Raw genomic sequence first — 27486 nt, 5'->3', positions numbered from 1 at the left:
GGGTTGGGAGCTGTGGATGGGGAGGAAGAATTATTCAAAATTTGGACATGTTCATTCAAAAGGTCAAATTAATTTGGGGAATGAATTTTATAGTACGTTTGAAGTTCATCTAGTAATGTCAACTGAGAGTAGGGCTGAACCATCTTGAAATCTTAATTAAATTTTTTTTTGAGTCGTGTACATTTTAATCGACCTATTTCAAGAGAGGTGGGCTGAAGATACACACCTGGAGAGGAGGTAGCAGACGGCGCCGAAGCGCCAAAGTTGATGGAAGGTGCAGGAGGTGCCGCAGGATTGGCGGCCATGCCGAAAATGAAGGGTTGCGCGGCCGAGTTGACGGGGGCGGCCGACGGGGTGTCCTGGCTTTGCCCGAAGACGAAGGCTTTGGCCGGGGGAGCGTCGCTAGCCGCCGGGGCGGTGGCGGCTGCAGGTAGGCCGAACATGAAAGTGCTGGGCGTTGTGGCAGGTGCGGGAGCGAGGGCCTGCGTGCTGCTGCCAAATAGACTGGCGGACGGGGTGGACGAGGAGCTGCTGGTCGTGGTGGCGTTGCTTCCCGTGAAGAAGAACGACATTTTGGAGGCATCGGAAGCTGTCGGGAGCAATAGAATGATTGTGGATTAATTATCTCGTGTCATGTGGGTCAGTGACAACAAAAAACAAGACTGACGGCAACGCATGTACGTGTGTGGGTGTTTTTTTTTTGGGGGGGGGGGGGTGGAGTGTAAGTGACAAGCTTTTGTTATTTGTGTGTGTGAATACAAATCAAGTACCTGGAGCACTTTGTCCAAATACAAAAGAGGAATTTGCCGCTTTTGAATTTGAGGCGTCGTTCTTGTCATCCGGTTTTCCAAAAGTAAAAGGAGGCAGTGCTGGCGGCGGCTGCGACTGCTGCTCTGCCGGCACGCTCGGCTTGCCGAAGGAAAAGCCCCCCGAGATGACAGGCGCGGGGTCGGCGTCCTTACTCGCGCTGCCAAAGAGGAAGGTAGATGGAGTGGAGGTGGCGGTTGCCTCCTTCTTCTCCTCTTCTGGCTTCCCAAATGTGAATGTGGGGGCGGCCGGTTTCTTCTCGGCCGGTAGCGAGCCAAAGGTCGGCCCCCCGGGTGGTGTGGAGGTGGCGAGGGTGGGCGTCCCAAACACAGAGGAGGCGGCAGTGGTGGTGTTTGCTGCCGCGCCATCGTTGCCGCTGCTCTTCTCGGGAGAGGAAGCGGGCGCGGTGGTGATGGCAACAGACGACGAGATGGCGGCGTCTTTTAACGTTTTGTCCTCGGGTTTGGAAAGGCCAAAGCTGAAGGACGTTTTGGAGGAGCTGCTACTTTCCGTGCTCGATGATCCCGCCGCCAACGAGATCTCGCCGCTGGATCCGAACTTGAAGCCAGGAGGAGCCGCAAGCTGCTCCTTTTTGTCATCGCCGGGGGCAATCCCGAATTTTAAGCCCTCGGATGAGGCGCCGAACTTGAAGCCTAGTGAGGTATTACTGTCTTTAGCGGGGGCTTCTGACGAGGGGTTTCCGAAAGGGATGCCGAACTTGAATCCTCCCGAGGAGGAGGAGTATTCCGACGAGGCCACACCAAACTTGAACCCTCCAGAAGTAGAATCTGAGGTACTGTTGGATGTGCCAAATGTGAAACCTCCAGAAGCAGAGGTAGTCGAAGATCCTTGGAGCTCCGCCGGCGTTCCAGGCTTGGCTGCTTGACAAGCGACGCACTTGACGTTGGCGGCCTTGTTTTGCAGCAGACACACGTCGCAGTCCCATGAGTTCTCAGGCTTCTTAAACTTGTCCCCAAAGCTGAACGATAACGTGCTGCTGGCAGGAGTGGGGGCTCCCGCAGATGCTCCTGAGGGGGAAAATACATAATCGTGGTTAGGGAGGTGCAAATGTGCATTATTTTGCAGACTTATCTTTTTAAATATTCGCAGTTTTGCAGTCAGGCTAAACTAATGTATTACCGTATTGGCCCGAATATAAGACTGACCTGATTATTAGATGACCCCCCTCTTTTATCAAGACTCAAGTTTGAAAAAAAAAAAGACTTTTTGAACACCAAAGTAATTTTTATACAGAAAATAATGACAGTACATCTGAAACAAGTGATTCTAACAATATATTTGAGAGGAAAAGCATGTTATTTTGCCTCATTCAAATCTTAATATCTGAACATTTAAATATGTAAACTAAAGTGCAATCACATTCGTAAATGAATGTCTTCTGGTTTTTGAAATGCAAATGACATCATAACTTCCCCTCAGCTGCCGGTTAACCTGACCGATGTTCAGCCCACTTTTCTCCGGATACGTTTCTCCATTTTGTGTTATCTCTTCTATTATTTTTTTCTCTTTTCTTTCTTACCGTTATTTATTTTTCTTTTTCGTGCTACAGCTATTTTTATTTTTATTCTTCATGACAGGGGTTCGCTTTGGCCTGCGGAGTCATGTTCAGAATTTGCTTCACTAAAATCTGGCGCCATCTAACGTCGTGAATCGGTATAACGCATAGACCCCGAATATAAGACGGCCCCCACGTTTTCAATCTAATTTCAATGCAAAAAAAACACCGTCTTATATTCGGGCCAATACGGTACTTTGACATTATCTGTACATGCAAGGAGCATGGTGGTGAACCTTTTTGATCCTCTCTGCTCAGTGGCTTGTCGCCACCTTGTGCCAGCCACACCCAATTACAAAATGCTCATTTGCATAAAGGTTCGGTCCTTATTCCGCTACTGATGGCAGGGGTTCATTGCATGTCCAAAACATTTCGTAAATCATCAAGAGTGGCACATATTTGTCCCAAAAACGATTTAAAGACAACATTCAGTAGCTGCACCTACCTGGTTTAGGGTCTGTATCGGCGGCCTTGTTCTGTAACATACTAATGTCGCATTCCGAAGCGCCGTCTTGTTTCTTGCTCTTGTCATCAAATCCTGCAAGTGGCGTCTTGGAGGCGACGGGACCGGGGCTGGCCGCCCTCTTAACGGCGGAGAAGGCGGAGGGCAGAGAGGACGAAGCTTTGAGCCCCGTGCCAGGCTTGGCAGTCTCGCAGGCTACACACTTGACGGCTTCGGGCTTGTTGAAGACCAGACACGTGTCACACTCCCATGTTGGCGCCGATTTGAAGAAGGGCGACCCGACGGAGGTGCTGTTCGTGCTGCTTTTTGACTCTGAAAGTGCCAGCGCCGTTGTTTTATTGTCCTTGGTTGTGGCGGCAGGCTGAGGAGCCATGCAGCACACGCACTTTATATCCGACGGCTTGTTTTGCACCAAGCAAACATTGCAGCTCCACCCAGCTGGGGCTTTGAAAAAGTCACTAAGGGCTGTGGAGGAGGAGGAGGAATGGGCAAAGGACTGTGTGGAAGTCTCAGGTGACTTTTGCACGGTCGTTGAAGCAAAGCCTGAACAAGTGGTGAGAAAAAAAATTCAATACATGAACAACAACCAGCAATGTACTGCCTCAAAAAGACCATTGTCATTTGGTGCGTCAAACAAACTGCCCCCCCCCCACACACACACACATACCAGAAACTAACTTGCACTAGTGTCATTTCCGCTCACGCACGACATTAGTTAACTGGAGAGCCAATTCCAAGACTGGTGCGAACCAAAACAGCAGCGCCGACTGAGGAGTGTTAAACACAAGCAAGTGGCGCCTGATGTGCTCGCCCCACGTTGTGTTTCCGTTCCAAAAATGCGTACACGTAAAGGCCTCCTGTGAATAAGACGCCAGCGGAAATGCGTCGTACGTCAGCGCTTCTTACCGGGGGTCTTGAGGAGGTCCAGCACGCTGCCCTGCTTCAGTGTTTTGGCTGGTTTGAAAGGTCCGTCAAAGTCTGTGCTTGCGTTTGTTGATATTTTCACTTGGGAGGGAGTTAAAAAAAAAAATCATAATAAAACACATGCCAGGGGGATCAAAAGACAATTAGCACATCCGAGTTTCACTCCAAAATCGACTGAAAATAAAAAGTGTTTACCTGGTGATGTTATGGGTGTGGCCAGCTTTCCATTTGACATGGAAGGACCGATTTTTGTCACAGGGGCACTGAATGTAAAGCCAACCTGAAAAGAAAGACAATAAATACTGTAAATAAAAATACACCACCGGTGTCCAAGTCAAGGCCCGGGGGCCTTCAGTCGCTCTGCCCCCAAACTCTGGAACTCACTTCCTCCCAACATTCGTAATATTGACTCTCTTTCCTTATTCAAAACCCAGCTCAAAACCCACCTACTCAGACTTGCCTACCCGGCTTAAATCTTTCTTTCTTTCTTTATTATTTTATATGTGTTTTACTATTGGTCTTGGCTGTACAGTGTCCTTGAGTGTTGTGAAAGGCGCTTACAAATGTGATGTATTATTATTCTATCTGGCCCGCCACATTATTTTATGTGGCCCGTGAAAGCATACCAACTTCCATGATGCTTGCTGAAGTCCAAACAAAAATTTCAAATTGTCACATGTAATCCAAAATATCAGTCATTATCTTGACTTGTGATTTTAAAACTGGTTATCCCTCAATTTGTTGTGCGCTGTATATATAATATGTGGGGGTGTTCAAACATTTACAGTCATACCTCGGTTTTCGACCATAATCGGTTCCACAAGGCTGTTCGAAATCCAATTTGTTCGAAAACCGAAACCACGCACTTAAAATAAATAAATGAATAAAATCTTTATTGAGCGTGTCTGCTCACAATGGAACGCTACACGAGGAAGCGTCACTTCCTCGTGTTAGGAAGGTGAGACGAGTCAAATGGCGCATTCAAGTGCGCTCCGTTTGGTCAAGAACCGATTTTTCGATCGTAATCCGAGGCATAAAAACCTAAACATTTTTGGTCGAAAACCAATTTGGTCGAGAACAGAGGCGTTCGAAAACCCAGGTTTGACTGTATATGGTTCGCCAAAATTCATAACAGCCCTCCAAGGGAAACCGTAACTACAATGTGGCCCGCAGTAAAAAATGAGTTTGACACTACTGATATACAATGAAGAACGTGAACTTCAGGTATTTTTTGGTTTCTTCTTCAATTTCAAGTGGCAAATGAGCACTTACTGTCGGGGAGAAATTAGGAGGACTAGTAGGGGTCGCTTTGACAATGGGCGAGGAGAAGGTAAAGGGTACGACACAGGAGGGTGAAACGGGTGTCGCCTAAGGAAGGAGGAAGGAGAGAGAGAAAAACAAGCTGTATTTCGGGAGTGCGTCGTAACTCGAGTAAAGACATTTCATAAAAGAAGAACATACCTTGTTCACGGCGATTTCCTTGACAGGGGTGACGCTGGAGGCAGTGGCGGGGGGCAGCGGGGAGGAGAAGCTGAAGGTGGGCAAGGCAGACGTGCTGATGGGAAGTGAAATCGGTCGAAGGTCTGGCAGCTCAGCCACCTGATGGGGGGGGGGGGGGTACAGAAAAAAAATACATACTATGGTGAATATCTATATATAATCTAGAAAAGAGGGTGAGCCTCACCATAATAACATAACAAATAGCCTCACAGTGCAGAGGTGCCGGGTTTGATAGTCTTAATAAATAACAATAACAATCATAATAATAATAATTTTTATCCATTTGTGTTCACATTGTATTTAATTGAAAGATGTTTGTTGTTTTTTTTTCTCTTTCCCCTTTCTTCTTTCTACATACATTCTTGCTGCTGGAGGCTGTAAATTTCCCCATTGTGGGACGAATAAAAGATATCTTATCTTATCTTAAAAGTGTTGGATAAAGAATTCAATTGAGATGTGGAATTGAATATTAAAGCAACTCAAAGATAATAGCCCATACTTGTACTTGGGAGAAAAAAAAAGCTATCACAGGAAAATGGTTGTCATAAGATTGCCCCCCAAACAGTCAAAGACTGGATTAAGGTGGTTGGGGAAATATTTGAAATGGAGGAATTTGCGTTGACAATCTGAAAACGAGCGAGAGAAATTTGATGGATTATGGGATATCTGGATCACGTCCACGGTAACCATGGGTAGTGCTCAAAGACATAGTTAAGACACCTTATTGGCTCCATTCCAATCAAGTTGTTGTTATGTTAATTTTTTTTCCCTTTTTGACCAGTGTCTGTCAGTGTCTGATCAGTGAACACCACCTGTGTTCAGGACATTGTATATGTGGAAGCGCAGGAATTGTAACCTGTTCTCTATTTTGATGCCCGGAATTGATGATGCTCCATGTATTTAAACATGTGATCATGTTTTTTTTCTTCTTTCTGCCTAAAAAAGTAAAAAATTCAATAAAAGGTTTAACAACACGCCACATTTAATTTTGCATTCAACCTTTCTAAAACATATTCAGTGACTGGAGTGGCCATTGTTTTCCAAAGTAAAAGCAGAAATGTGCAAATGTCTGATTTTAATGAGACAAAAAGAGAATTGCTCTGCTTTCATAAAGAAAATAGACTGAAAGGCTGAAATCAGAGGACTTGGATCGTTTGCAATCCAACAATGGCCCGAAACGATTGCTCCATTATGAAAATAGTTTTGGATTATTTTGACAATCAATTCATTTGGACACCTCTACTGCGTACCTTGTCGTCCTCGGTGCGCTTGGAGGACGGCCGTGCAGTCTTCCGCTCGGTCTTCATCTTGCCGCCTCCAGAGCTGCTGGGAGCAGGCGTGCTGGACATGGGGTAGGTGGCGCCGCTGGACCCAATTGTGCTTTGAGAAGGGCCTCCGGGGCTTCTGTCAGGTAGTAGAGGTGATTGTCTGGCGGGCTGTGGAAACAAATGCCGCCAAAATCAGCATTGGTGAGAAACCTTGGCCGTAATTTCGGTGGCAGAAAGAGCTGACCTTGTCTCTGGGCAGACGGTCCAGATTCCGGCCCGGCCCGCTTGGGGTCAAATTGGGCCTGAAGGAGACGGCGCGGTTCGCCGAGGCAGAAATGGAAATGGCGGCAGGGACCACCAGTTTCTGCACTGGCGGGTGACTGGAATCCCGCTGAGGAAAAGAAACAACGAATGAGGATTTTGTGAACGTGAGATTCAGCAGCAAAAAAAAAAAAAAAAAACTGCTCTCAAAGTCAAATTATATATATTAAAATACATGTTTTGTTTTTTTTCCCCCTCCTCCATTATGTTGAGATCTCAAGTAACTTATCAAAAGATTACAGTGGCAAAGCAACAGGCCACAGCTGCGAGTGTGTGTCGGTCAACACACTGCTGTTGTTGGAGAGTGGCACAGCTGTCGCACAGCTGGCATCGTCTGCCAGCTGTTAACACAGACGCTCGCAGCCGGGCTCACGTCATCAACCAACTCCCCGTTCCCGAGCCGAAACGCTGAAACTCATCGGCGTTGGATGAATATTAAATGAGGTCAAAAATGAAATCACTTACCCGTTTCTTTTTGGATGGCAAATGCGACGCATCAAGATTGCCGCTCTCCATCGACTGCAAACAAAGGCAAAAAAAATAAAAACACATTACAACCTTCCATGACTCGTCATATCTTTTGTACAATAAATGTACACACAACCCCCCCCCCCCACAGAAAACCTGTTCCTTCAAGTATAGATTTCTGCTGAGATTAACAGTGACCCGGAAAAAAAAATGGCAGCCACTCAAATTTACCATTGCGCAGGGTAATGTTGCTGCTGGAATCCTCTTGGCATCCTGGAGATGAAAAATCGAATTAGAGGCATTTGAAACGCAATTTGTCAATCTCTTTGTTTATGAGTGTGTTCGTACTGCAAGAGGACTGGACATGCGCTCCAAAGACTGCAGGATGCGTCGGGCTGTGGCGCTGGTCACCCCGCAAGGGTGCGCGCCGGCCGGCTTGGCTTTAATCTGCCTTCTCAGCGGTGCCTGAAAGATCACACCGGCTCGATAAGGACGGTATTGTGAAAGACCTCAGTGACATCTGATGCCAATGTCTGAAATATAGCAGTCATCTGATGACTTTAATCCACTATGAGAGATGGGGACGGAGTCGGGGTCGGAATTTTTAACTCATTCACTCCCAAAGACGTTTTTAAACGTCTTTTCAGACTTGGTCTAGAATTGACTGGTACTGAATGAGTTAACTATCGGTGGCTTTGAGGGTCCAGTGATCCCTCAATTATTGCGGTTAATGGGGTCGGAGACCACCCATGAGAGCCGAAAATCCGCGAAGTAAGGTTTGCACCCCGCCCCACACCAATCTGCCCCCGTAGGTTCGTGGGTACCAGCATGTTTAAAATATGTAAACAGTACTTATAATTTACATATAGCAGTACACATTTTACTTAAATCTTTAATTATAAAACCCTTACATAGTAATTAACCATCATCAGCATTCAATGTATGCAGCTCTGACGGTGTAGCCTCCAGCGAGCTGCTGACACACACACACGACTAACACGCGTAGTAAACACAACACTGTGACTCATTCACTCCCAAAGACGTCTTTTCAGACGTGGTCCAGAATTGGCTGGTACTGAATGAGTTAAGTGGGTGTACTTAATGATGTCCTTAATAACTGCATATCAAATCAAAAAGAAGCTTTAGGTCGGAGGGTCGGTAAACACTCAGAATAACAGTCAGCAGCAGTCAGCGGTACCCGGCGTGGTTCCTCGCAGGCTCACCTGGTACGGCGTTCCGGGGCGAGTGTGAGCGTTCCTGACGGCGGCCGCTCCGCCATACGAGGTCTTCCCGGGGTAAAAGGGCGAATCTCCCAGCTGGCTGGAATTCAGCACTGTGCTGTTCAGCGTCGACTAGAGAGGCAGCGTTCAAGTGGCATTACTGACACGTAGTAATTATTCTTACAATGACAGCTAGAGAGAGATGACCGGGCCCTCACACCACAGTACCTCGATCACCCCGTATTAAACGGCATTAAAAAAGTAATAATAATTGTATAGTCCATCTTTCTCAGGTATCTGCTGACAGGGGGCAGCCCCGGGGCGCTTGTGTCTTGCGCCTGAAATAGGCAGCATTTTCACAGCCCCGCTTTGTTCAGCGGAAAGGTCGGTGCTGATGGACAGTCTGCGGCTGGATGGATGCATGGCTTGAGGAGCCGACGAGAAGAAAGGAACGTCAGTGCAGAGTGCCGATGCGTATGTGGAACTGGGAGTCGCGGCTTGGAATTGAAGCGGATTTACATGGGACAGGAGAAGAGAGCCAATCTCTTTTTCGTTAATGGATGCTGGAGCTTCTTGTCGCATTCAAGCTTAGCTTGTAGCAGACGTGTGCACATTGCAGCATGACGTCTTTGATCCGCTGGTGAAAAGGACGCTTCGATTGGCTCCTCTTTTCATCTGTTACTGCTTCAGACAACAAAGCGTATGCAGAAAAGTGGTGAAGGTTGCACGATTGTCTGTGTCTAATGTGTTGTCTTGTATTATTTTGTCATTTTATGTGAACTTTTCTTTTGATGGCGGCGCGGACCCCTTGCAGCGGCCCCTCGTTTTATGTCATCTTGAGAAGGAAGAAATTTCATAGCACATTTGACAAATAAAGTTGTACTTGACTTGAGCAAATGGCCTGAAACACTCACATTGGCGGAAGTGCCAAAGACAGAGAGGTTGAAGGCGGGCCTTTTCAGACTTGACTGAGAAGGCTGCGGCACAGAGATGCTTCTGTCTGCGTCTGGCGACCAAAGTTGCGGAACCGACACGGTCTTGGATGTGGGTACGTCTGCAAGAGAGAACAACACAAGCTACAGTGCCTCATTGAAAAATAATAACACCACCACCACTCATATTTTGGTCGACTTTCATAAGCCTCGTCATGGGAAAAATGTACTGTCCCCTCAAAATAACACAACAGAGCCTTTCATGTCTCATCTGCCGGCAAATATAGGGAGCACACCCAAAAGTGAAGGTGTCCAATTAGACATTTTCCTCTCTGGTTTTATATAACTTAGTCGTACAAAGTCTCGGGTATAAATGAGGAGACGGTGTGTTAAATGTAGTGGTATCGTTCTCAAACTCTCTCATACTTTCGCTGGAAATTAAATATGGCACCTCGTGGCAAAGAATTCGCCGATGATCTAGGTGTGATAAGAGAGGACAAAAAATTGTCACCTGACATAAAGACCCTGAAAAGGAGCTGCGGCATAGTACTCAAGACCATACAGGACAGGTTTACCTCGAAACATGTTGCACATTTTCATTTAAAGGCATATTCAACTTTGTTGCCGGAAGTTTAGACATGAACTCATTCACTCCCAAAGACGTTTTTAAACGTCTTTTCAGACTTGGTCTAGAATTGGCTGGTACTGAATGAGTTAACTGCTATGTGGGGAGCAAATTTAGACTGTAATACAAGTTGTACACCGGCTGCATTGTAGCCAAGTGTTAATTCTTCAGTGGTATCCCATGAAAAGATAAAACAAAAAATACATTCATAAATTGAAGACAAAAAAAAACCCTTGGGTGCATCTTCTCCACGAGCAAGGATTTTAACTACTTTTCCTAATGGCATACCTTTGTCGGAGGCGCGCGAGGAAAAGCCACTGGTGGTGGAGATGTTGTCGTCCTCGTGCTGCGACAAGTTATCCTTGATCTCCTTGACCAGAGAGAAGCCGGTGGAGAAGGGCCCCGGTGCCGAGGAGGTGGAGGGCTGTGAGAAAAGGCAGCTGGAGCTGCCCAGCCCCGGCGACGAGGACTCCAACGGCGAGAAGTGGAGGTGGGAGTGGCTGAGCGGTGGCCGGGACAGCACGTAGTCCTGAAAGTTAAGTGACGCCCGGCTGGACGAGGGCTCTGCATTGGGAAAAGGGGAACGGTCAGAATAAGCTTTTGTTTCACAACCCACCCACTTTTTTGAAAATAAGAATCGCAGCCAAATAGTTCAGATGCCGTTTTAGACAGGCAAAAAAAAAAGAAGATTATGGTCGATCTTAAAGTATTTCAGGAACACTTTTTCGTTGAAACACAGTGCTCAAAGTTTTAGATGACTTTGGATTTGTTGCACATCAGCGTTGTCGTCTACCTCCCCCAATAGTTTGGAAACATTGCAGAAAATGATTTTTTTCATTGCAACCATTTGCATTTAGTGTCGGGTTCAATCCCATATTCCATTATGCAAAATTATTTGGTAGATTTTTTTTTTACATGGGGGAGGGGAACTAACCCGTGTTACTGGTACTCGGCTCAGGCGAGTGACATCCATCAAGAGAGCGAGGCCCCTCTCTGCCGCCGTTGGGGGGAGGCAGCAGGCAGTTCTCTGTCACATCAGCCGCTTCTCCGCCTCCTCCTCCTTCCCCCCCCCCACCACCTCCTGCTTCACCCTCCGGAGCTTCCCCGTTCTTGAAGTAGTTCTGCAGCCAGGAGGGAACGATGCTCTTGACCGTGTCGGTCACTCGGCTGATCAGGCCTGACGGCTAGTGATTAGGGGGGAAAAAATAAATTAATCAATTAAAAACAAAAACAAACATTTATTGGTCAGGCTCAACAACTGACACACATAAAAAGGAATATCGTTTTCATGTAAGCAGAATGTTTTGCAGGGTTTCTCACATGCAGGTGTTTTGGCAGCTCAAGAGAAAAACAATTAATTGGTTCTCAGATACAAGTTGTTAGAAAGTTTGAGTACCACAACATGGCGGCTAGTTTTGTTAATCCGTCGGTGGTGTTCTGCAACGTGCGTTCGCATGAAGCTGGCGGATTTCCCCAAGGAAAATTGATGTTCACGTTTCAGTGAGCAGGCGGCCGCTAACCTGAGTTTACAACAACAAACTCAAACTCTCAATCGCTGCCTCCCACATCACTCACCAGGCCAAGCCCCGCCCTTCTCAATCAATGCATGCTCAATGTCACACGTATTATTGTGGAACATACGCACGGCGAGCCCAAGTCAACTATACTATAATAGTTGCAACTCACAGGGCACATTTTGTTGTTTATTGGAGCAAAATTCATTTTTTATCCCATTAATCTGTGGAATAATTGATTCCGAAAATGTTCTCTCTGTATCCTTTGTTTTATGTATTACCTTGGGCAACTGTCACTCACATACCCCTTTCCCACTGCTGCAAAACCATGGGTAAACACGCATTTTTGGGCAGTGGGAAAGGATCACTGACCAGTGTCGATCGGCCTGTTGTATATAAAAATTCACGTCGTCTCAGTAGTAGCAAAGAGTTGATCCTCCGCTGCTTTTCGACTATTTTGGGGATGGTAAAAAGTATGATAAAAGAAAGAACACTCCCATGTTGCTTTGTTTACCATCAAGAAATCTGTCGCACTATGATCTACGTAATCACCAGACACAAAGTGGTGGTGGGGGCTGGGGTGGCGCCTTCTGTTCAATGGGAAAGGGACAATATGCTGCGTGTCGTCACGGATCACTACTATCCACTAATTTCAGTGGGAAAATGGTAACAGGAATGTTTTTTTGTTGTTGTTTTTGCAGCTGTGAACATTCACACAACAAATTGCTGTTCACACACATACGCACACACAGAGACAGGCACACATTCTTCCTCTTTCTGAAGTGCAAAGTCAGCATGACAGAAATAGAATATTTCTCTAATTCCATGAGAAGAAAGACTATTTGAATTTAGAGTTACAGCCTGATTATGACGACCAGCTGCAGTGCATTGTTTTCCAGGAGAAGCAATTCCTCAAGTGTAGTAAGAATGAAAGTGGGTCAGTCACTGTGTGCATGCTTCACGAGGCAACCAGCAAACGAGGCCCTGCTCAAGACGTCTGGACAAGCTGATATTTTTCTCCCTTGTGATGAACAATCACATTTTGGGATGACCCTCCACTGCACAAACGCGCACATTAATAGTAATAAAACAATCAGAGTGTGCTGGGTTCTGTCCAAAAAGTGCAGATTTTGTCACCACCTCTGAAAGTTCACCCTGGGCTTACTTGCCAGATGAATGTGTCAGACATACATGAACTTTAACCCATGTGCAAATATGAACTTTAACCTGTGTGCCCATCAATAGGAATGTTCCTCTGGAGTCTTGATGGCATTTTGGAGGACAGTGAACCCTCTTACTGATTGTTTTTTTTTTTTTTAATAATGCAGGTTTCCCATGATTTTTTGTGTGCATTGTGTTCTGCATCCTGATTGACTAAGGGACTGTAGACCACTGACAACAGTCTGCGCATTGCATTTCTGTAGAGCAGGGGGTTCGCAACATTTTTTTGACCGAATATCTACTTCAAAAGCAATGAACCACCTGCGCTCGACCCGTTATTGCACGTACAAGCATAAACACGCAGGTGAAACGATCGCGCCATTATTTACTTACTTTGTACAACAAAAAAGCTCCTAATCTTGAGGTCGACTTTGGTTTTCAACAATAATGCTGGTCCAATTTGGATTTTATGTTTACGTGCAATACATTTCAGTTGATTATTTAAATACAGTCTCAATGTTGAAAACTCAATCAATACCTTGACACAGATACAGCTAATTGTCAGCCTAAATGCAGTTATTGTATCCTTACGGTTGGTACAAAGAGGATGACAAACTATTCTTACAAACATTCTCACAAATAATTTTCCAGTTTCAATATTTCAATTTGAGTTTTTCGGTTAAGTGACAAGTAATTTGCAGCTAGGGTAGCGGAGATATTTTGAGAAATAATCAAGTTACACTCTTTAAATTTGAAGGAAGTTTTGACCAGATTTTCTGGCGGCAATATCACACCAAAACATTCACCGAAAAGGCACCCCCCAAAAACACACACACACGCACACAATTCCTCCACAACACATCACCTGATTTTCAAACTTTTGGTGCCTTGCACACTGGTTGATGTCGTCATTCCAACCAGAATTTTTGACACGCTTTGGCTCCAAAACAATATTGTAGCGGGAATATCAGAATTGCTCTTGCACCCTAATTTTTATTGGATGTCACTAGATGATCCACGTGTACCTGGAGAATGTAAACAAATGAATCTCATAAGAGTTTGGGATACTAAGTGGCGTTAGGTGTGGGAATTCAAAATAAATAAACAAAAATCAATGCCATGACACACACTCTTCTAGATGTTAGCCTGCAGGCTAATCAGCTGATTGATCGTAAATCAAGCACCAACTAAATTCTATACCGGGAATTACTTTCAAGCTCCTACAGACGCAGAAGAGAATGGAGCCTTAGGGATGACGAAAGCGCGGTTATGTGAGGAGTCGAAGAGAACATTTAAGGCGGCAGGTAATGCAACCATGTGGGGTTCTTTAACAGCTTCCTGCGCAATTGAGCCCGGTTAACTTTAGCCACCCCATAGCCCAGCCGCGCAAGTAAAAATCAACGCCAAATCACCAACGACACACTTCCCTATCAAGTCCCCATGGCGATTTCGAAAGACTAAATTAAATCAATTGACCAACAGGAATACGTAAACCACCCCCTCGGGGGAGCGAGGCCAATACAACAATGCGCCTGGCGGCCGGCTGTTAGCCTGGCTAGCACGGTCGGAACCTTTTTTTGGGCCGCTAACGACTCAATTGGCCCCAATGACGCGGGTGCCGTCGCACCGACCCGCGGCCGGGTGACTTCATCCACTCGGGACAAGTCCACGCACTGACACGGCAGCTGTCCTACAAGTGCGTCGGTGAACGCCGCAAAGCTACCCGAGGAGCGGCGCTAATGGCTTAGCCTCCGCTAACACGCTAAGAAGCGCGTGGAGGCCACGAGTAGGCCTCAAAATGTCTACCCCGAACTTCAAACAAAAACACATGCAAGAAAGCCCGCTGGCCTCGTCGTCGTCTCTGTTCACTCGTCTCGGGGGCTCCAGACGCAGACCCCTAGGGGCTTTACCTGCTTGCTCTTGGCGTAAGGTTTGGAGACGATGTGATATCTCCGACTTCTGATTTTCCCTCCACCCGTGGCCGCCATGGCTCTTGTGTCGGAGAGTGTGTCCTGTCGGTGTTTCAACGCCGGATAGCTGTCATCCAGCACGGCGGCTAATGCCCCGAGGGATTCGGGGAAATGTAGTTAACCGTTTACTATTGATAATGCCCTCTTCTTGCTTCCCAAAACAAAATCTTTGTACAAAATACACACGTAAATGCACGTGTGTGGAAAAATAAAGAAATACATTATAACAAAAAATTTTACGAAATAAGACTGGTAAAATGTAAACGTGCAATCGGTGGAAAGACTTCAGTACAAGAAAGACAAAACCATCCAATTTTGTTTTCATTTATAAACTACATAAAAACATAGTTCATTGTTGGAATTGGTTGCATTTAGAATAATGCATAAATAAAACAAAATTCCCGTACAATTAAGCAAACAAATACTGTACAGGGGAAAGAATGAGCCGAATGAGGTTGGACTTAACCGTCGAACAAGGAAAAAGGGGTGGCTTCAATCGTACTATAAGCAATGTATAATTAGTAAATGTACAACATTAACAACGCTTAGACTGACGAAAATGTGTGTATAATCACTTATTTTTTAGAATGATTATAATTTTTAAAATATTACCAAACCAGTGTTAAGAAACTACAAACTTGCAGTTGTACCCTGTTTGGGGAAGTGGTACATCCATTATGGTGACGCATTTCCTCAAGTGCGTTGTTCCGTACATAAAAAGTAAAATTTTACATTGTAGTGTGTTGCGTCTATGAGGCAAAAATTATAAACGGTGAGTAAAATGTATTTTCTGCGGTGTCTCTATGAAAAGGTTCATTAGCATGAGCATGTTTTGGCTATAGCTAGCATCATTTACAATAGCACAGTATCATAATGCTGTAGTACACAGGAAACAAGGTACATTACACCATAAAAGATAAGGTTCAGCGTTATATGAAGAAAGTGCAAGTATATATTATTATACATTACTAAAATGTAAAAGTTACAAGTTTGTGGGCTTGTATAAGACTTACTAACTAACCCCTCGCCATTTCTTTAGTGGAAGCAAAATGGCATTTTGCTGTAGGCAGCTCCGAATCAAACACAGACTTCTGCCTCCCCTCAACACTGCGGCTTTGACCATCAGCACTCAACTTCGTCACTGCTGCACAGTCACGAGGGCTCGCCAACCTCCAAATGTCACTTGGCCTCAAGCAAAATATCAGCAGCGACAACACATCCGATTTTACAGCGATTTGATTGTTAAACATCAGGAAAATAAAGAAAACGCAAAGGAAGCTGTACTGCTGAATGAAAGCCCCACAACGTTAGGTATGTATTTGTGAGCATATTATTTGGAAAGGTCGTGACAGGGAAGTGACTGTTTTTTTTTTTTGCCTTCAGATCTGGATGCCGCCCCTGGATTGAATGCGCTGGAGGAGATTAGCGACGAAGAGGCTGTGAGCCTAACACCTTTTCCGCCCATCCCTCCTGTGTCTGCCACTCTCAGAAACTACGTCGACCATTCGGAGACGCTCACAAAACTAGTGGAGCTTGGTAAGTAATGGACAACAGCGTGAGTCATATAATTTTGTCGTGTTTATGATTAAGTTTTACTGGCAGGGGTGAACCTGTGGAAGCTGGAACAAAGGCCTAACGTCGGCTCCATGCTGCTCCGTCTTGACTTCCATACGGATGTGGCTCCGAGGCTGCTCTTCCTCAAAAGCATCGGCGTGGACAACTCTCGTCTGGGCTACATCATCACACGCAACCCGTTTTTCCTCATGGAGGAAATGGAAACCCTTCAGGCCAGGTGACAGGAAATTTTTCATCTAAAGGGGCACCTGCACAACCTTCGATTTCCCATCAAGATTAATTAATATTTGGTATAATATGTTCCAGTGTCTTAACTGTGACACTCCGAAAAAAAACCTTTATCTAGACACTTTCCAAGCATTTTAACATTATCAACTCAACTAACTGTTGTGGATGGTTATAACAACCTCTTTTAAGGTCACCTTTTTATTGTGTTGAATCAATCCTGTTTGCTTGTTCTCTTCTTGAAGGGTGAACTATCTCAAGTCCAAGAGGTTTACAGCAGAGACTGTCGCATCAATGGTGTCCAGAGCTCCATACCTTCTCAACTTCAGTGTGAAGAGGCTGGACAACCGTCTGGGGTTTTTTCAGCAGCAGCTGGGCCTCAGTCCATCCAACGTAAGCATTTCCGCTGCATTAAGTGGCATCGTTTTAGGAAACGGAGACATCATTAGTTTGTCTTCTTCGAAATCAGCCACGCAAATGTGGATATTCACGAGATATTTTTTTTCCCACGCAGACTCGCACTATTGTCGCACGTCTGCCTAGACTGCTGTGTGGCAGTCTGGAGCCCGTTAAAGAAAATTTAAAGGTGATGCAATGAAAAAAATACAACAAAACCGAGCATTAGCATACGTTTTTGACATTGCGTTTGTATTAATATATATATATATAAGATAAGATATGCTTTGCCATTCCAGGTGTGCGAAATTGAGCTCGGCTTCAAAGCCAATGAGATCCAACACATCGTCTTGGCTGTTCCCAAAATTCTGACAACCAACAAGCAGAAATTGACTCAAATATTCAACTTCCTCCACAACACCATGAAGGTGCCACATCATCTGATGGCCAAGTTCCCACAGGTACATTGACTTTCACCTGCATTGTTGTAGTTTGTCCAAGTATCTTTGTTCATTCTTAAGTCGAACCTCCAACAGGTGTTTAATGCCAAGTTTCTGCGGATAAGAGAGCGGCACCTGTTCCTGCAGTACCTAGGAAGGGCAAACTATGACCCAGATCAAGCCAACTATGTTTCCTTGGAGCGCTTGGCGTCATCTCCGGATGAGATTTTTTGTACCGAGGTGGCTTTGGCCACGCCGGAAGATTTTTACTTGTTCCAAAAGACACTTTAAACTAAGAAGCAAGAGGAACAGGAGAATAAATCATGAAAGACACATTATTATATTAAACATTTAAAAACATTTCAAAAAGCACCGTGATGTCCTGCATGTGGTATGTGTTTGTCAAAATATCAGGAATTAAAGATAGTTTTGCAGAAAAGTAATTGCTATGGTGGCTTTTTTTGAGCAACGTTGCTGAATTTGAGTGAGAGGCAGGTTCCACGCTCTATTCAGATTCAGAAATTATTGGTTGCCAATCAATCACTTTGCACATACAGATAATTCATGCACTCACCTTCACAACTTAAGGACAATTTTGCATCTTTAATGTGTGTAACTTACATGGTTTTGGAATGTGGGAGCAAACTCGAGTACCTGGAGAACCACACAAGTCTGGGGAGATCAAGAAAATTCTACATATGTAGGAAGGAGCCTGGTTTCGAACTCCTAACCTCACAATTGCGGAGCGGAGCGGCTGCGCTGTACGGAGCATGGAGACGCCGCCGGAGGAGGGGGAAGCGAGCCGGCGTGCTCGTCAAGCTCAGGCAGCGCGGATTTCGAACCCCGCTCCCATCGATCCATCTTGCTAATCTACGATCTCTGCCAAACAAGATGGATGAACTTCTTCTCCTCACAAAGACCAACAAAACATTTGCACGTTCTGCTGCGCTCTGCTTCACTGAAACCTGGCTCAGTGACCGCCATCCAGATCCCGCGCTACATCTACCCGGCTTCCGCCTTCTCCGAGCCGACCGCGACACGGAGCTATCGGGGAAATCGAAAGGTGGTGGGATTTGCTTCTATATCAACGAAGAATGGTGCACTGATGTCACGAAGCTCGACGCACACTGCAGCCCGGACCTGGAGTCGCTGTCTTTAAACTGCAAGCCATTCTACTCGCCACGTGAGTTCACCTCCTTTTTACTAGTCGGTGTTTACATTGCGCCACAAGCTAACGCTAACACGGCGATACAAACGCTAGCCGAACAAGTAAACAAACTCGAGCTAAAATACCCAGAGTCACCCCTGATCATTTTGGGCGATTTTAATAGAGCACATCTTAACCGTGAACTTCCCAGATATAAGCAGCACATAGACTGTTTCACCAGAGAAGGCAACATTCTAGATCACTGCTATACAACAATCAAAAATGCATACCGATCGGTCGCCCGCGCAGCTTTGGGTCTTTCTGACCACAATTTAATCCACTTAATACCTACATACAGACAGAAACTCAAATGTGTTAAACCGGTTGTTAAGACTGTGAAAAAATGGACAGATGAAGCAAAGCTAGCTCTACAAGAATGCTTAGACTGCACTGATTGGGGCGTCTTTGAAACTTCAACGGGCACACTGGATGAATACACAGACACTGTAACATCATACATCAGTTTCTGTGAGGACATGTGTGTACCAACGAAGTCATTCCGCTCCTTCAACAATAACAAGCCATGGTTTACTCCCAAACTCAGGCAACTCAGGAAAGAGAAAGAGGCCGCATTTAGAAGTGGAGATCGGGCACTGTACAAACATGCCCGAAACCAATTGACAAAGGAAATTAACATCGCAAAGAGAAGCTATGCAGAGAGGCTGAAAAACCAGTTCTCTGCTAACGACTCTGCATCTGTATGGAATGGCCTGAAAGCAATCACTAACTATAGAATGCCATCCCCCCAAACAGTGAACAATAAGGGTCTTGCTAATGAACTAAACATGTTTTTCTGCCGATTTGAAAAGGACACCCCCATTTCCCACACACACCCACCTCTACCAGAAACCACTCTACCTAGCCCCCCACCCTCTTTTTCTCCACTACAGATCCACGAACAGGACGTGAGACGGCTCTTCAAGCAGCAAAAGATCAAGAAAGCTCCGGGGCCCGACAAAGTGTCCCCCTCCTGCCTGAAAGTCTGCGCTGACCAGCTGGCTCCGGTCTTCACACAAATCTTCAACAGATCCCTGGAGCTGTGTGAGGTCCCATCCTGCTTCAAACAGTCTACCATCATCCCAGTTCCCAAGAAATCGGCAACATCGGAACTGAACGACTACAGGCCTGTCGCCCTGACGTCTGTGGTCATGAAGTCCTTTGAACGCCTTGTGCTGAATCACCTAAAGAACGTCACTGGACCCCTGCTGGACCCTCTCCAGTTTGCCTACCGGGCAAACAGGTCTGTGGAAGACGCAGTCAACATAGGCCTGCACTACATCCTCGAGCACCTCGACAGCACAGGGACCTACGCAAGGATTCTGTTTGTGGATTTCAGCTCTGCGTTCAACACCATCATCCCGGAACTCCTCACCCCCAAACTACTCCACCTCGGAGTGTCCCCTACGATCTGCCAGTGGATCCTCAGCTTCCTGACGGGACGGACACAACAGGTGAGACTGGGAGCAACAACATCATCAATACGCACTACCAGCACTGGTGCCCCACAGGGATGTGTCCTCTCGCCACTGCTCTTCTCTCTCTACACAAACGATTGCACCTCAACAGATCCAGCTGTCAAACTCATAAAGTTCGCAGACGACACCACGGTCATCGGTCTCATCAAAGACGGCGACGAGTCTGCGTACCGCCAACAAGTGGAGCAGCTGGAGCTTTGGTGCGGCCGACACAACCTCGGGCTGAACACGCTCAAAACTGTAGAGATGATCGTGGACTTCAGGAAACATTCTTCTCCTCAGTTGCCCCTCACACTATCCAACTGCCCTGTGTCAACCGTCGAGACCTTCAAGTTCCTGGGAATCACAGTCTCCCAGGACATGAAGTGGGAAGTCAACACCATCTCCATCCTGAAAAGGGCCCGGCAGCGGATGTACTTCCTGAGGCTGCTGAGGAAGCATGGCCTGCCACAGGAGGTGCTACGACAGTTCTACACTGCAGTTATCGAATCAATCCTGTGTTCTTCCATCACGGTTTGGTTTGGGGCCGCCACAAAAAAGGACAAAATCCGACTTCAACGGACAGTTAGGACGGCAGAAAAAATCGTTGGCACCGCCCTACCCACTCTTGAGGACTTGCACACTGCAAGAATCAAGACAAGGGCACGGAAAATCCTCCTGGATCCGCCGCACCCTGCCCACCACCTTTTTCAGCCACTCCCCTCAGGCAGACGCTACAGATCCATGCGCACCAAATCCAGTAGACACTTAAACAGCTTCTTCCCTCTAGCCATTAACTCCTTAAACAGTCACTGACAGTCACTCTTCTTGCACCACAAAATGGTACTTCAAAACTAGTGGTTACTCTAAAATGGTTCAATGATTTTGTTGTTTACGATGATACTAGTGCAGCGTGTTATACCGGAGACAAATTCCTTGTGTGTTCTACATACTTGGCCAATAAAGATGATTCTGATTCTGATTCTGATTCTGATTCTGATTGTGAGGCATATGTGCTAAGCACTCATTCACCGCCTATATAGATAAAGTCAGCTTTTCACAACATTTCCATTTTAAGTCAAGGCGTACAGTACCTGAGACCACACGTGTAAAAAAACGAATTTTAAATGTGCTTCCTTGATGTATCAATTTTTTATTGTTTTTTTTTTAGATCTGGTTTACATTTTCAGCTGTTTACATGACACAAACTGTACCGCATCTATACTGCACTGGTGGAATTTAAAGCTAATAACATCCTACATTCATTTTGTCTGAAAATATATGTAGTGTGTTAAATCGCATTGCAGATTTTTTTTACCAGTGAAAAAGTCAAGTCAACTGTATTTATAGAGCACTTTCAAACAGCCATCGCTGCATACAAAGTGCTGTACATGGAGCAATTTAACATGCACAATAAACGGTAAAATACATCGCTAATAAAGGCGGTAGAAAGCACCAAACAGTAAAACCAAGAACAAATCTAAGTCAAAGTATATTTATTTAGTCATATTATTCATGTTCATATTTGCGACCGAAGCCTTCAATATGCGTCGACAACTGCATGTGCGCATGCGCCTCTTTTCCCGACCTTTCCTTACCCACGATGCCCCTCGTCCCTCCGTAAAGATCAAAATGGCGACGAGGGTACCAGGTAAAAATGTCTCTTCCGATGAAATGATTTAAAACTTATATCCTTCCGAAGTTGGCACAATTGAATTAAGCAAGCAGGCGAGGTGTTGACTGGTACTCGCGCTGACTTTTGTGAAATATATGCCTATGGCGCGCTTTTGGACTCATTTGACTCGTGTTCGTCCTCTATTTTGTTTGTCCTCCCAGCTAGCTGATGCTAATTGCTAACATCTGCCAGCGTGGGGAATTATCGTTTTGATTGTCCTTTCGATTGTTCTGATTCTTTGGTGTACCACTTGAGGAGGCACTGCGCAACATACCTAAAATGACAGGGAAAATGTCATTTAAGGTCAAGTTACGGTAGTCAAATAATAAACATTTAAAGTGTAATAATCATTCATGGTGAAGTTATTGTAATCTAAACTGTGTGCTTCTGCCAACTTAAAACCCTTCCACTCTTTCCCCGTCCCCCAGTGGCTTCAGGCAGGCTTCTGTTCAATGTACGCAAATGGTACTACAACCTGAGCGGCTTCAACAAGATTGGTAAGCACGGAAAGGCAATGTGAGCCTAAATCAGCGAAGAGAAGCTACATTTTGACTCCCCTGCGGCAGGTTTGATGCGGGACGACACGATATATGAGGACAACGACGTGAAGGAGGCCCTGCGCAGGCTCCCGGAGAATGTTTACATTGACCGCATGTTCCGCATCAAGAGAGCTCTGGATCTGTCCATGAAGCAACAGATCCTCCCCAAGGATCAGTGGACAAAATACGAGGAGGTAGAAAAAGTGTTTGTGCACTCTTTTTTTCCTGACAGGCAACTTGTTGACGCTGCTTTTCTGTGTGTTTAGGATGAGCACTACCTGATGCCGTATCTAGAGGAGGTCATCCGCGAGAGGAAAGAAAAAGAGGAATGGATGAAGAAATGAATGAAAGCGAGCAATCTGGGCCACTTAATCGTTGCATGTTGTATTTAAAATGAAATCAAAGCCTATATCGTCATTAAAATGTACATTTTGAAACAAGGCCAGTTGAAGTCAGCTTTATTATGTGAAATTATGTACATATAGAAATCAAATTGTCTTCGGATTTTGGAGAAAATATGAAGGAAAATTAGGGTTTGCTGAAAGAAAAAAAATTACCGTATATAATGGATCTTTGTAACCTCACAAAAAAATCCAGGAAAGAAATCATCCTTATGGGTATGAAAAAAATGTCTCGATAGATAACTTTTCTTCACAAAAAAGATGTTACACTTTATTGTAAATTTTATTCTCTAAATGTATGATTTCGGGGGAAAAAAAACCTAATGTTTTGTAATATGAGTTCTTGTTTTGCCCCACATTCCTCCATTTTTCTATTTGCAGTTTTTTTTCTTTTGTTACCTATATCTTTATTTACTCAAAAAAATTGCTTCTGTTCCATCTGGTGTCAAGGAAGCACCGTATGTTGAAGCCATTTAAGTATTTGGTGCTATTTTTTATTGTTTAGTAAGCACACAAAAAATAATTTGGGGAAGGTTAATGCTATATGGAAATGGGCTACCCCGAAGATCAGCTATTAGTCAGAAGTAAAATCAAGTCACTAAATTCTACATGAACACAAACATGTACGTACATTGCATTGAAATCCTCCGACTGGTTAATTGTTCTTTTGTGCCCTCCTGTCGTTGACTTCTGTGATGGTCTCTATGAAGTTCCCCATGACGCTGTTAAAAGACTTCAACATGGACACGCCCAACTCGTTGTTGGTCTCATGAAGATCTGGATCGTAGGCGCCCATGAGGGGGGTGCACAAATCTACGTCTCCTCTGCCCGCTCCTGCTAGGATCCCCAACAGCTGCTCCCTGACCTCCCGAAAGAGCACCCCGTCGTAATCCAGCAGGGCCGTGTCATCCAGCGGGTACGTGACGTCCTCCGGGTAACATTCGCGAGGAACGGGAATCTCCACGTACCGCAGCTTGGGGAATCCTCCCGCCAACGCGCTCACGAGTGTCCGTAGGCCTGGGCCGCTCAGAGGGTTGCCCAGCAGTTTGAGCTCCTCCAGCGCCTGGCAGCGGGACAGCGCGTCTGCCAAGGCGGCTGCGTCCTCTACGCTGCACTCCTCCAGGGCCAGGCTTGCCAGTGAGGCCGAGCAGCGGCCCAGTAACTTTATGAAGGCTGCGGGGAAGTCTTCCAGAACGGGGTGGCCACTCAGGTCCAAGTGCAACAGGTACTCGCTGTGCAGGCTGTTGGCTAGGTAGGTCATGTCCACACGATTCAGACAGCAGTTGGCCAGCTCCAAGCTTTCAAGCGGCCTCTCTAGGGGGCTGGTTCAACACAGAAAAAGAGAATTGATTTCCAAATGCCTCAAACAGTTCCAATATATCAGGGCTCCGCAGAGTCATTTATCTTTTTTTTTTTTCTCGGTGCACAGGTGTCTGTCTCTTATCTGAAATTTTAGGCACGCACACTGTAAAGTGACTTGGAAAGTAAATATTCATTCCACTCACTTTCACTATGTTACTGATAAATGGGCTGAAGTCTGTTGTGGATTTTTTTTCCAAAATAAAATACTACCGTATTGGCCCGAATATGACGGCCCTGATTATAAGACAGCCCCCTCTTTTTCAAAACTGAAGTTTGAAAAAATACCTTTTTAACACCAAATTAATTTTTATACAGAAAATAATTAGACGGCTGGGATGGGCTCCAGCACCCCCCGCGACCCTAGTGAGGATCAAGCGGTACGGAAGATGAATGAATGAATGAATGAATGAATAATTACAGTACATCTGAAACAAATGATAACAATATACTGTATTTGAGAGAATGTTATTTTGCCTCATTCAAATCTGAAGTGCAACCACATTCGTAAATGAATGGATTCTGTTTTTTTTTTTTTAATGTAAATGACATCCTAACTTCTCCTCAGCTGCCGGTTAACCTGGTCGATCTTCGACCCACTTTTCTCCAGATTGTCGCTACGTTTCTCAATTTTCTGTTATCTCTTCTATTATTTTCTTCTCTTTTCTTTCTTACCGCTATTTTTATTTTTCTTCTTCGTGCTACCACTATTTTTATTTTTATTCTTTGTGACAGGCGTTCACTTTGGCCTGGGGAGTCAAGTTCAGCATTCGCTTGAATGATATTTGGCGCCATCTAGCGTCGTTAATGGGTATAATGTCTAGACCCCGAATATAAGACGACCCCCTTATTTCAATATTCCCACTCTGGTCTCACCTGAGCAGTTTCCTCAGGTGTCCGGTGAGCGTGGAGAATCCCATGGAGAGCTCGGTTAAGCTGCCGAGTTTGGCCATCAGGTTCCCGAGGACGGCCATCAGCTGTTGGTCATCTGCTCCCAACCTCCTGACGTCTAGCGACCCCGTGGGCAGCGTGAGGGACCTCAGCCTAGGGAAGTCCACCTTGGAGAAGAGCACCTCCAGGTGAACAGTCTCCAGAGGAACGTTGTGCACCACCTCCAGTTTGGTCATCGCCTCGGGGTGAGCCAGTCGCAGGACATAGAAGAGTTGCTTGAGGGCCAACGAATCGGCCCGGAATGTCACAAAGCGTAGCTTGAGGGGCGAGTAGCGCGCCAGTATCAAGGCCTGCGTCACTAGCTCGTAGTTACGGCCCGTGACGAAGCCGTTGAGACGCACGTCCACGGCGGTGCCAAACACAGAGGGGGCTACGTCGTCGCCGCCCTCCATGGCTGCCACCGTCTCATAGCACAGTTGGCTCAGCAACCCGGTGCGAGCCCAGCGGCCCATGGTGGTCCCGCACGGGCACGCCTGCCGCTCCACATCCCTCAAAGATGTCAGGTCCACAACACGCAGGCTTTTGGCATACGTGCCTGGCGGGGACAACACGTAATCCTGGAGGAAACGGGGAACAGTTACAATTTGATTTTCTGGAAACAAACCACGGTAATGTCTTGACAACTGAGTGAACTGAGAAAAGTTTTTGGAGGTACGAATTGTTGCCTAAATGATTTTTTTTTTTGTCTTGCGTTGCATGCAAAAATAATTTGAGTAAACTTCACAAGCATGGCATGTAATGAATCATTCTTTGGAAAAAAATAAAACAGTCTTAATTTGCTGTTTGACGGCACTCTGAGTGGAAGTTTACTGCAAAACAAATAGTTATGGTTTTGTTAATAAAACAACCACATTTGAAGAAAAAAAACGTATGTATTATAGTGCTGTGAAATGATTAAAATATTTAATCACAAATGTATAATTCCATAGTTAATTCAGAATTAGCTGTAATTAATCACAGATGTTTAACCATTCAAAATTTCCTTTGATTTATTTTTCTCCTATTTTTCCCATTTTAATGCTCTCATCAACATGGAATCGTGGATCAGTTTTCTTTGTGCAAATTGCAAATATTTACTGAAACAACCATTTCGATTTTCAATTTTACATTCACAATTTTCACTTGGAGCAGTTATTCAAACTTGGAGCACGTTATTATTTTAGAGCAACGTAACATTTGCTGTAACGTGGTGCCGCATTAATCTCATGATTAAAAAAAAATAATAATCGAGTGTAAATTGTTTTAAATTAATGCCGATAACGCATTAAATTGAGAGCGCTAATATAATAGCATGAATTTTAAGAAGAAAAAAAAGCTACAGTACCTTCAATCCGATGCAAAGTGCGGTGAGACATAGGCGGCACGTGCGCGAAGTGAGGTCGTCGGGACAGTCGAGCGTCCGGCCCAGAAGCGACCCCAGGTGGAGCTCGGTCAGCGGCCAGGTGCGCACCAATGCTCGCAACAACTCAGGCCGCTCGTGCAAGTAGCAGGCCTTGAAGAGGTGCGGGTATGCGTCAAAAGACACGTAGGCCAGGTTCTGCTCGGCACTTGGGCCGCTATGAACGAAGGCCTCGGCTGAGAGAAAGCGCAGCGACTTCATGCTCTCACCTCGGATGGGCCATCCGATTGACAAACGAGTGTCAGTGCTGCCGCCTGTCCCTTTGTTTTGCTTTGGTTCAGGTCTTGTAACGAGGCACGAGGTCTTGCGGTAGGTGAGATGGGGGTGCGGGTTATTTATAGCAACAGCTGTCTCTCGTCCTTTGCCGGTCACAGGGTCTGTTTGCGCTGACAAACTTTTTCACAGGTCACTGATCATTTAATTTGGCCGAATAGTAGAATGCCCGAGAAAGAAGTCCTCAGGCAGTCAAATTTTTGAGGAGAAAAAAAAAGTATATTTGTAGTATATTGCAAAAAAACAAACAAACTTGTTTCCCCCCCCCCTCCCACGATAATCTTGCATGAACAAAGTCATTTTTTATAAGAATGTATTATCTTACAATAAAGTTGATTTCCCGTTTATAAGGTTCTACTTTTATTTGTATCGTAATCTGTAATCGACATTACAGTATGATTGTTTTATTTCCTTTTGGTGGTGGGGGGGATCATACTATTTCCACAGTACACCCCACTTTATGCTCATAAAGTTGTATTTTATCAAGATGGATAAAACATTGGACACTTACAAAATTGATGTCATTTATTTTAGATTTGAGTTGTAAAATTGTCAAGAATCGAAATAAAATCATCTTACATCATGAACAGTCTTTTCTTTTCTTTTTTTAACCCGGTCATTTTTACAAGTCAATGTTCCAATAATATTAGTTGGTCTTTTTAAAAAAATAAGTCACCAGAATAGTTGTATTTTTAAGAATCCATAACTTATGGCTAAGAAAAATATATTTGATCAAGATAAAACATTGTATGCGTGCAAGAATTTAATCAGATTCCCTTTGAAACTGTTAAACCATTTTCATCGAATGATTTCTTACCCAATAAAGTAAACATCTATGTTGAG

General features: G+C 45.1%; 4 protein-coding genes across 6 annotated transcripts in view; 2 read left to right on the top strand and 2 right to left on the bottom strand.

Annotated features, from left to right (window-relative positions):
* nup153 (nucleoporin 153) overlaps nucleotides 1-14847 on the bottom strand; it is a 16912-nt gene extending 2065 nt beyond the window's left edge. Inside the window, exons 1-18 of the mRNA XM_052070569.1 lie at nucleotides 14690-14847; nucleotides 11039-11288; nucleotides 10393-10668; nucleotides 9462-9601; nucleotides 8551-8679; nucleotides 7676-7792; nucleotides 7559-7600; nucleotides 7325-7378; nucleotides 6783-6929; nucleotides 6521-6706; nucleotides 5232-5369; nucleotides 5043-5138; nucleotides 3966-4050; nucleotides 3753-3851; nucleotides 2829-3389; nucleotides 771-1835; nucleotides 227-589; nucleotides 1-10 (exon numbers count right to left, since the gene is read on the bottom strand). The exon at nucleotides 1-10 is cut by the window's left edge and continues 209 nt beyond it. Of these exons, the coding sequence (XP_051926529.1) occupies nucleotides 1-10; nucleotides 227-589; nucleotides 771-1835; nucleotides 2829-3389; nucleotides 3753-3851; nucleotides 3966-4050; nucleotides 5043-5138; nucleotides 5232-5369; nucleotides 6521-6706; nucleotides 6783-6929; nucleotides 7325-7378; nucleotides 7559-7600; nucleotides 7676-7792; nucleotides 8551-8679; nucleotides 9462-9601; nucleotides 10393-10668; nucleotides 11039-11288; nucleotides 14690-14767 (3836 nt within the window). The 5' untranslated portion in view covers nucleotides 14768-14847. The remainder of the gene's footprint in view (nucleotides 11-226; nucleotides 590-770; nucleotides 1836-2828; nucleotides 3390-3752; nucleotides 3852-3965; nucleotides 4051-5042; nucleotides 5139-5231; nucleotides 5370-6520; nucleotides 6707-6782; nucleotides 6930-7324; nucleotides 7379-7558; nucleotides 7601-7675; nucleotides 7793-8550; nucleotides 8680-9461; nucleotides 9602-10392; nucleotides 10669-11038; nucleotides 11289-14689) is intronic.
* A 533-nt stretch (nucleotides 14848-15380) lies between these two features.
* On the top strand, nucleotides 15381-17828 carry mterf3 (mitochondrial transcription termination factor 3). 3 transcript variants are annotated; one of them, XM_052070637.1, is made up of 8 exons: nucleotides 15381-15521; nucleotides 15789-16060; nucleotides 16133-16285; nucleotides 16352-16541; nucleotides 16795-16942; nucleotides 17064-17135; nucleotides 17245-17406; nucleotides 17482-17828. In XM_052070637.1, exons 2-8 carry the CDS (start codon nucleotides 15799-15801, stop codon nucleotides 17674-17676), a joined length of 1182 nt encoding a protein of 393 aa, XP_051926597.1. In that variant the 5' UTR covers nucleotides 15381-15521; nucleotides 15789-15798; the 3' UTR covers nucleotides 17677-17828. The 3 variants fall into 3 exon arrangements, with proteins under 3 accessions (XP_051926597.1, XP_051926598.1, XP_051926599.1); XM_052070638.1 differs by lacking the exon at nucleotides 15381-15521 and adding an exon at nucleotides 15555-15697; XM_052070639.1 differs by lacking the exons at nucleotides 15381-15521; nucleotides 15789-16060 and having other exon boundaries at nucleotides 16141-16285; nucleotides 16369-16541.
* A 3784-nt stretch (nucleotides 17829-21612) lies between these two features.
* On the top strand, nucleotides 21613-22701 carry LOC127603949 (cytochrome b-c1 complex subunit 7). The gene is made up of 4 exons (XM_052070694.1): nucleotides 21613-21697; nucleotides 22150-22218; nucleotides 22288-22454; nucleotides 22527-22701. The coding sequence occupies exons 1-4, from the start codon at nucleotides 21616-21618 to the stop codon at nucleotides 22602-22604; spliced, it is 396 nt and encodes a 131-aa protein (XP_051926654.1). The 5' UTR covers nucleotides 21613-21615; the 3' UTR covers nucleotides 22605-22701.
* Nucleotides 22702-22708: 7 nt separating this feature from the next.
* On the bottom strand, nucleotides 22709-26900 carry lrrc14b (leucine rich repeat containing 14B). The gene is made up of 3 exons (XM_052070625.1): nucleotides 26296-26900; nucleotides 24897-25528; nucleotides 22709-23983 (listed from the first exon to the last, which is right to left on the bottom strand). The coding sequence occupies exons 1-3, from the start codon at nucleotides 26569-26571 to the stop codon at nucleotides 23317-23319; spliced, it is 1575 nt and encodes a 524-aa protein (XP_051926585.1). The 5' UTR covers nucleotides 26572-26900; the 3' UTR covers nucleotides 22709-23316.
* Between the last annotated feature and the right edge of the window lie 586 nt (nucleotides 26901-27486).

This window comes from Hippocampus zosterae, chromosome 7 (genome assembly GCF_025434085.1).
Source record: "Hippocampus zosterae strain Florida chromosome 7, ASM2543408v3, whole genome shotgun sequence".
Lineage (NCBI taxonomy): Eukaryota > Metazoa > Chordata > Actinopteri > Syngnathiformes > Syngnathidae > Hippocampus > Hippocampus zosterae.
This window is presented reverse-complemented; position numbering and strand designations above follow the sequence as displayed.

What these genes read in the sequence shown, in the direction of transcription:
- mterf3 (XM_052070637.1), top strand. Translation starts at nt 15,799, where the DNA reads ATGGCATTTTGCTGTAGGCAGCTCCGAATCAAACACAGACTTCTGCCT. An exon ending in CACAAAACTAGTGGAGCTTG is followed by an intron (nt 16,286 to 16,351) that starts GTAAGTAATGGA and finishes TTTTACTGGCAG; the next exon opens with GGGTGAACCTGTGGAAGCTG. An exon ending in TGATGGCCAAGTTCCCACAG is followed by an intron (nt 17,407 to 17,481) that starts GTACATTGACTT and finishes AACCTCCAACAG; the next exon opens with GTGTTTAATGCCAAGTTTCT.
- LOC127603949 (XM_052070694.1), top strand. Translation starts at nt 21,616, where the DNA reads ATGCGCCTCTTTTCCCGACCTTTCCTTACCCACGATGCCCCTCGTCCC. An exon ending in GAGCGGCTTCAACAAGATTG is followed by an intron (nt 22,219 to 22,287) that starts GTAAGCACGGAA and finishes CCCCTGCGGCAG; the next exon opens with GTTTGATGCGGGACGACACG. An exon ending in AGTGGACAAAATACGAGGAG is followed by an intron (nt 22,455 to 22,526) that starts GTAGAAAAAGTG and finishes CTGTGTGTTTAG; the next exon opens with GATGAGCACTACCTGATGCC.
- lrrc14b (XM_052070625.1), bottom strand. Translation starts at nt 26,571, where the DNA reads ATGAAGTCGCTGCGCTTTCTCTCAGCCGAGGCCTTCGTTCATAGCGGC. An exon ending in CACTTTGCATCGGATTGAAG is followed by an intron (nt 25,529 to 26,295) that starts GTACTGTAGCTT and finishes CGTTTCCTCCAG; the next exon opens with GATTACGTGTTGTCCCCGCC. An exon ending in CACCTGAGGAAACTGCTCAG is followed by an intron (nt 23,984 to 24,896) that starts GTGAGACCAGAG and finishes GTGTTGAACCAG; the next exon opens with CCCCCTAGAGAGGCCGCTTG.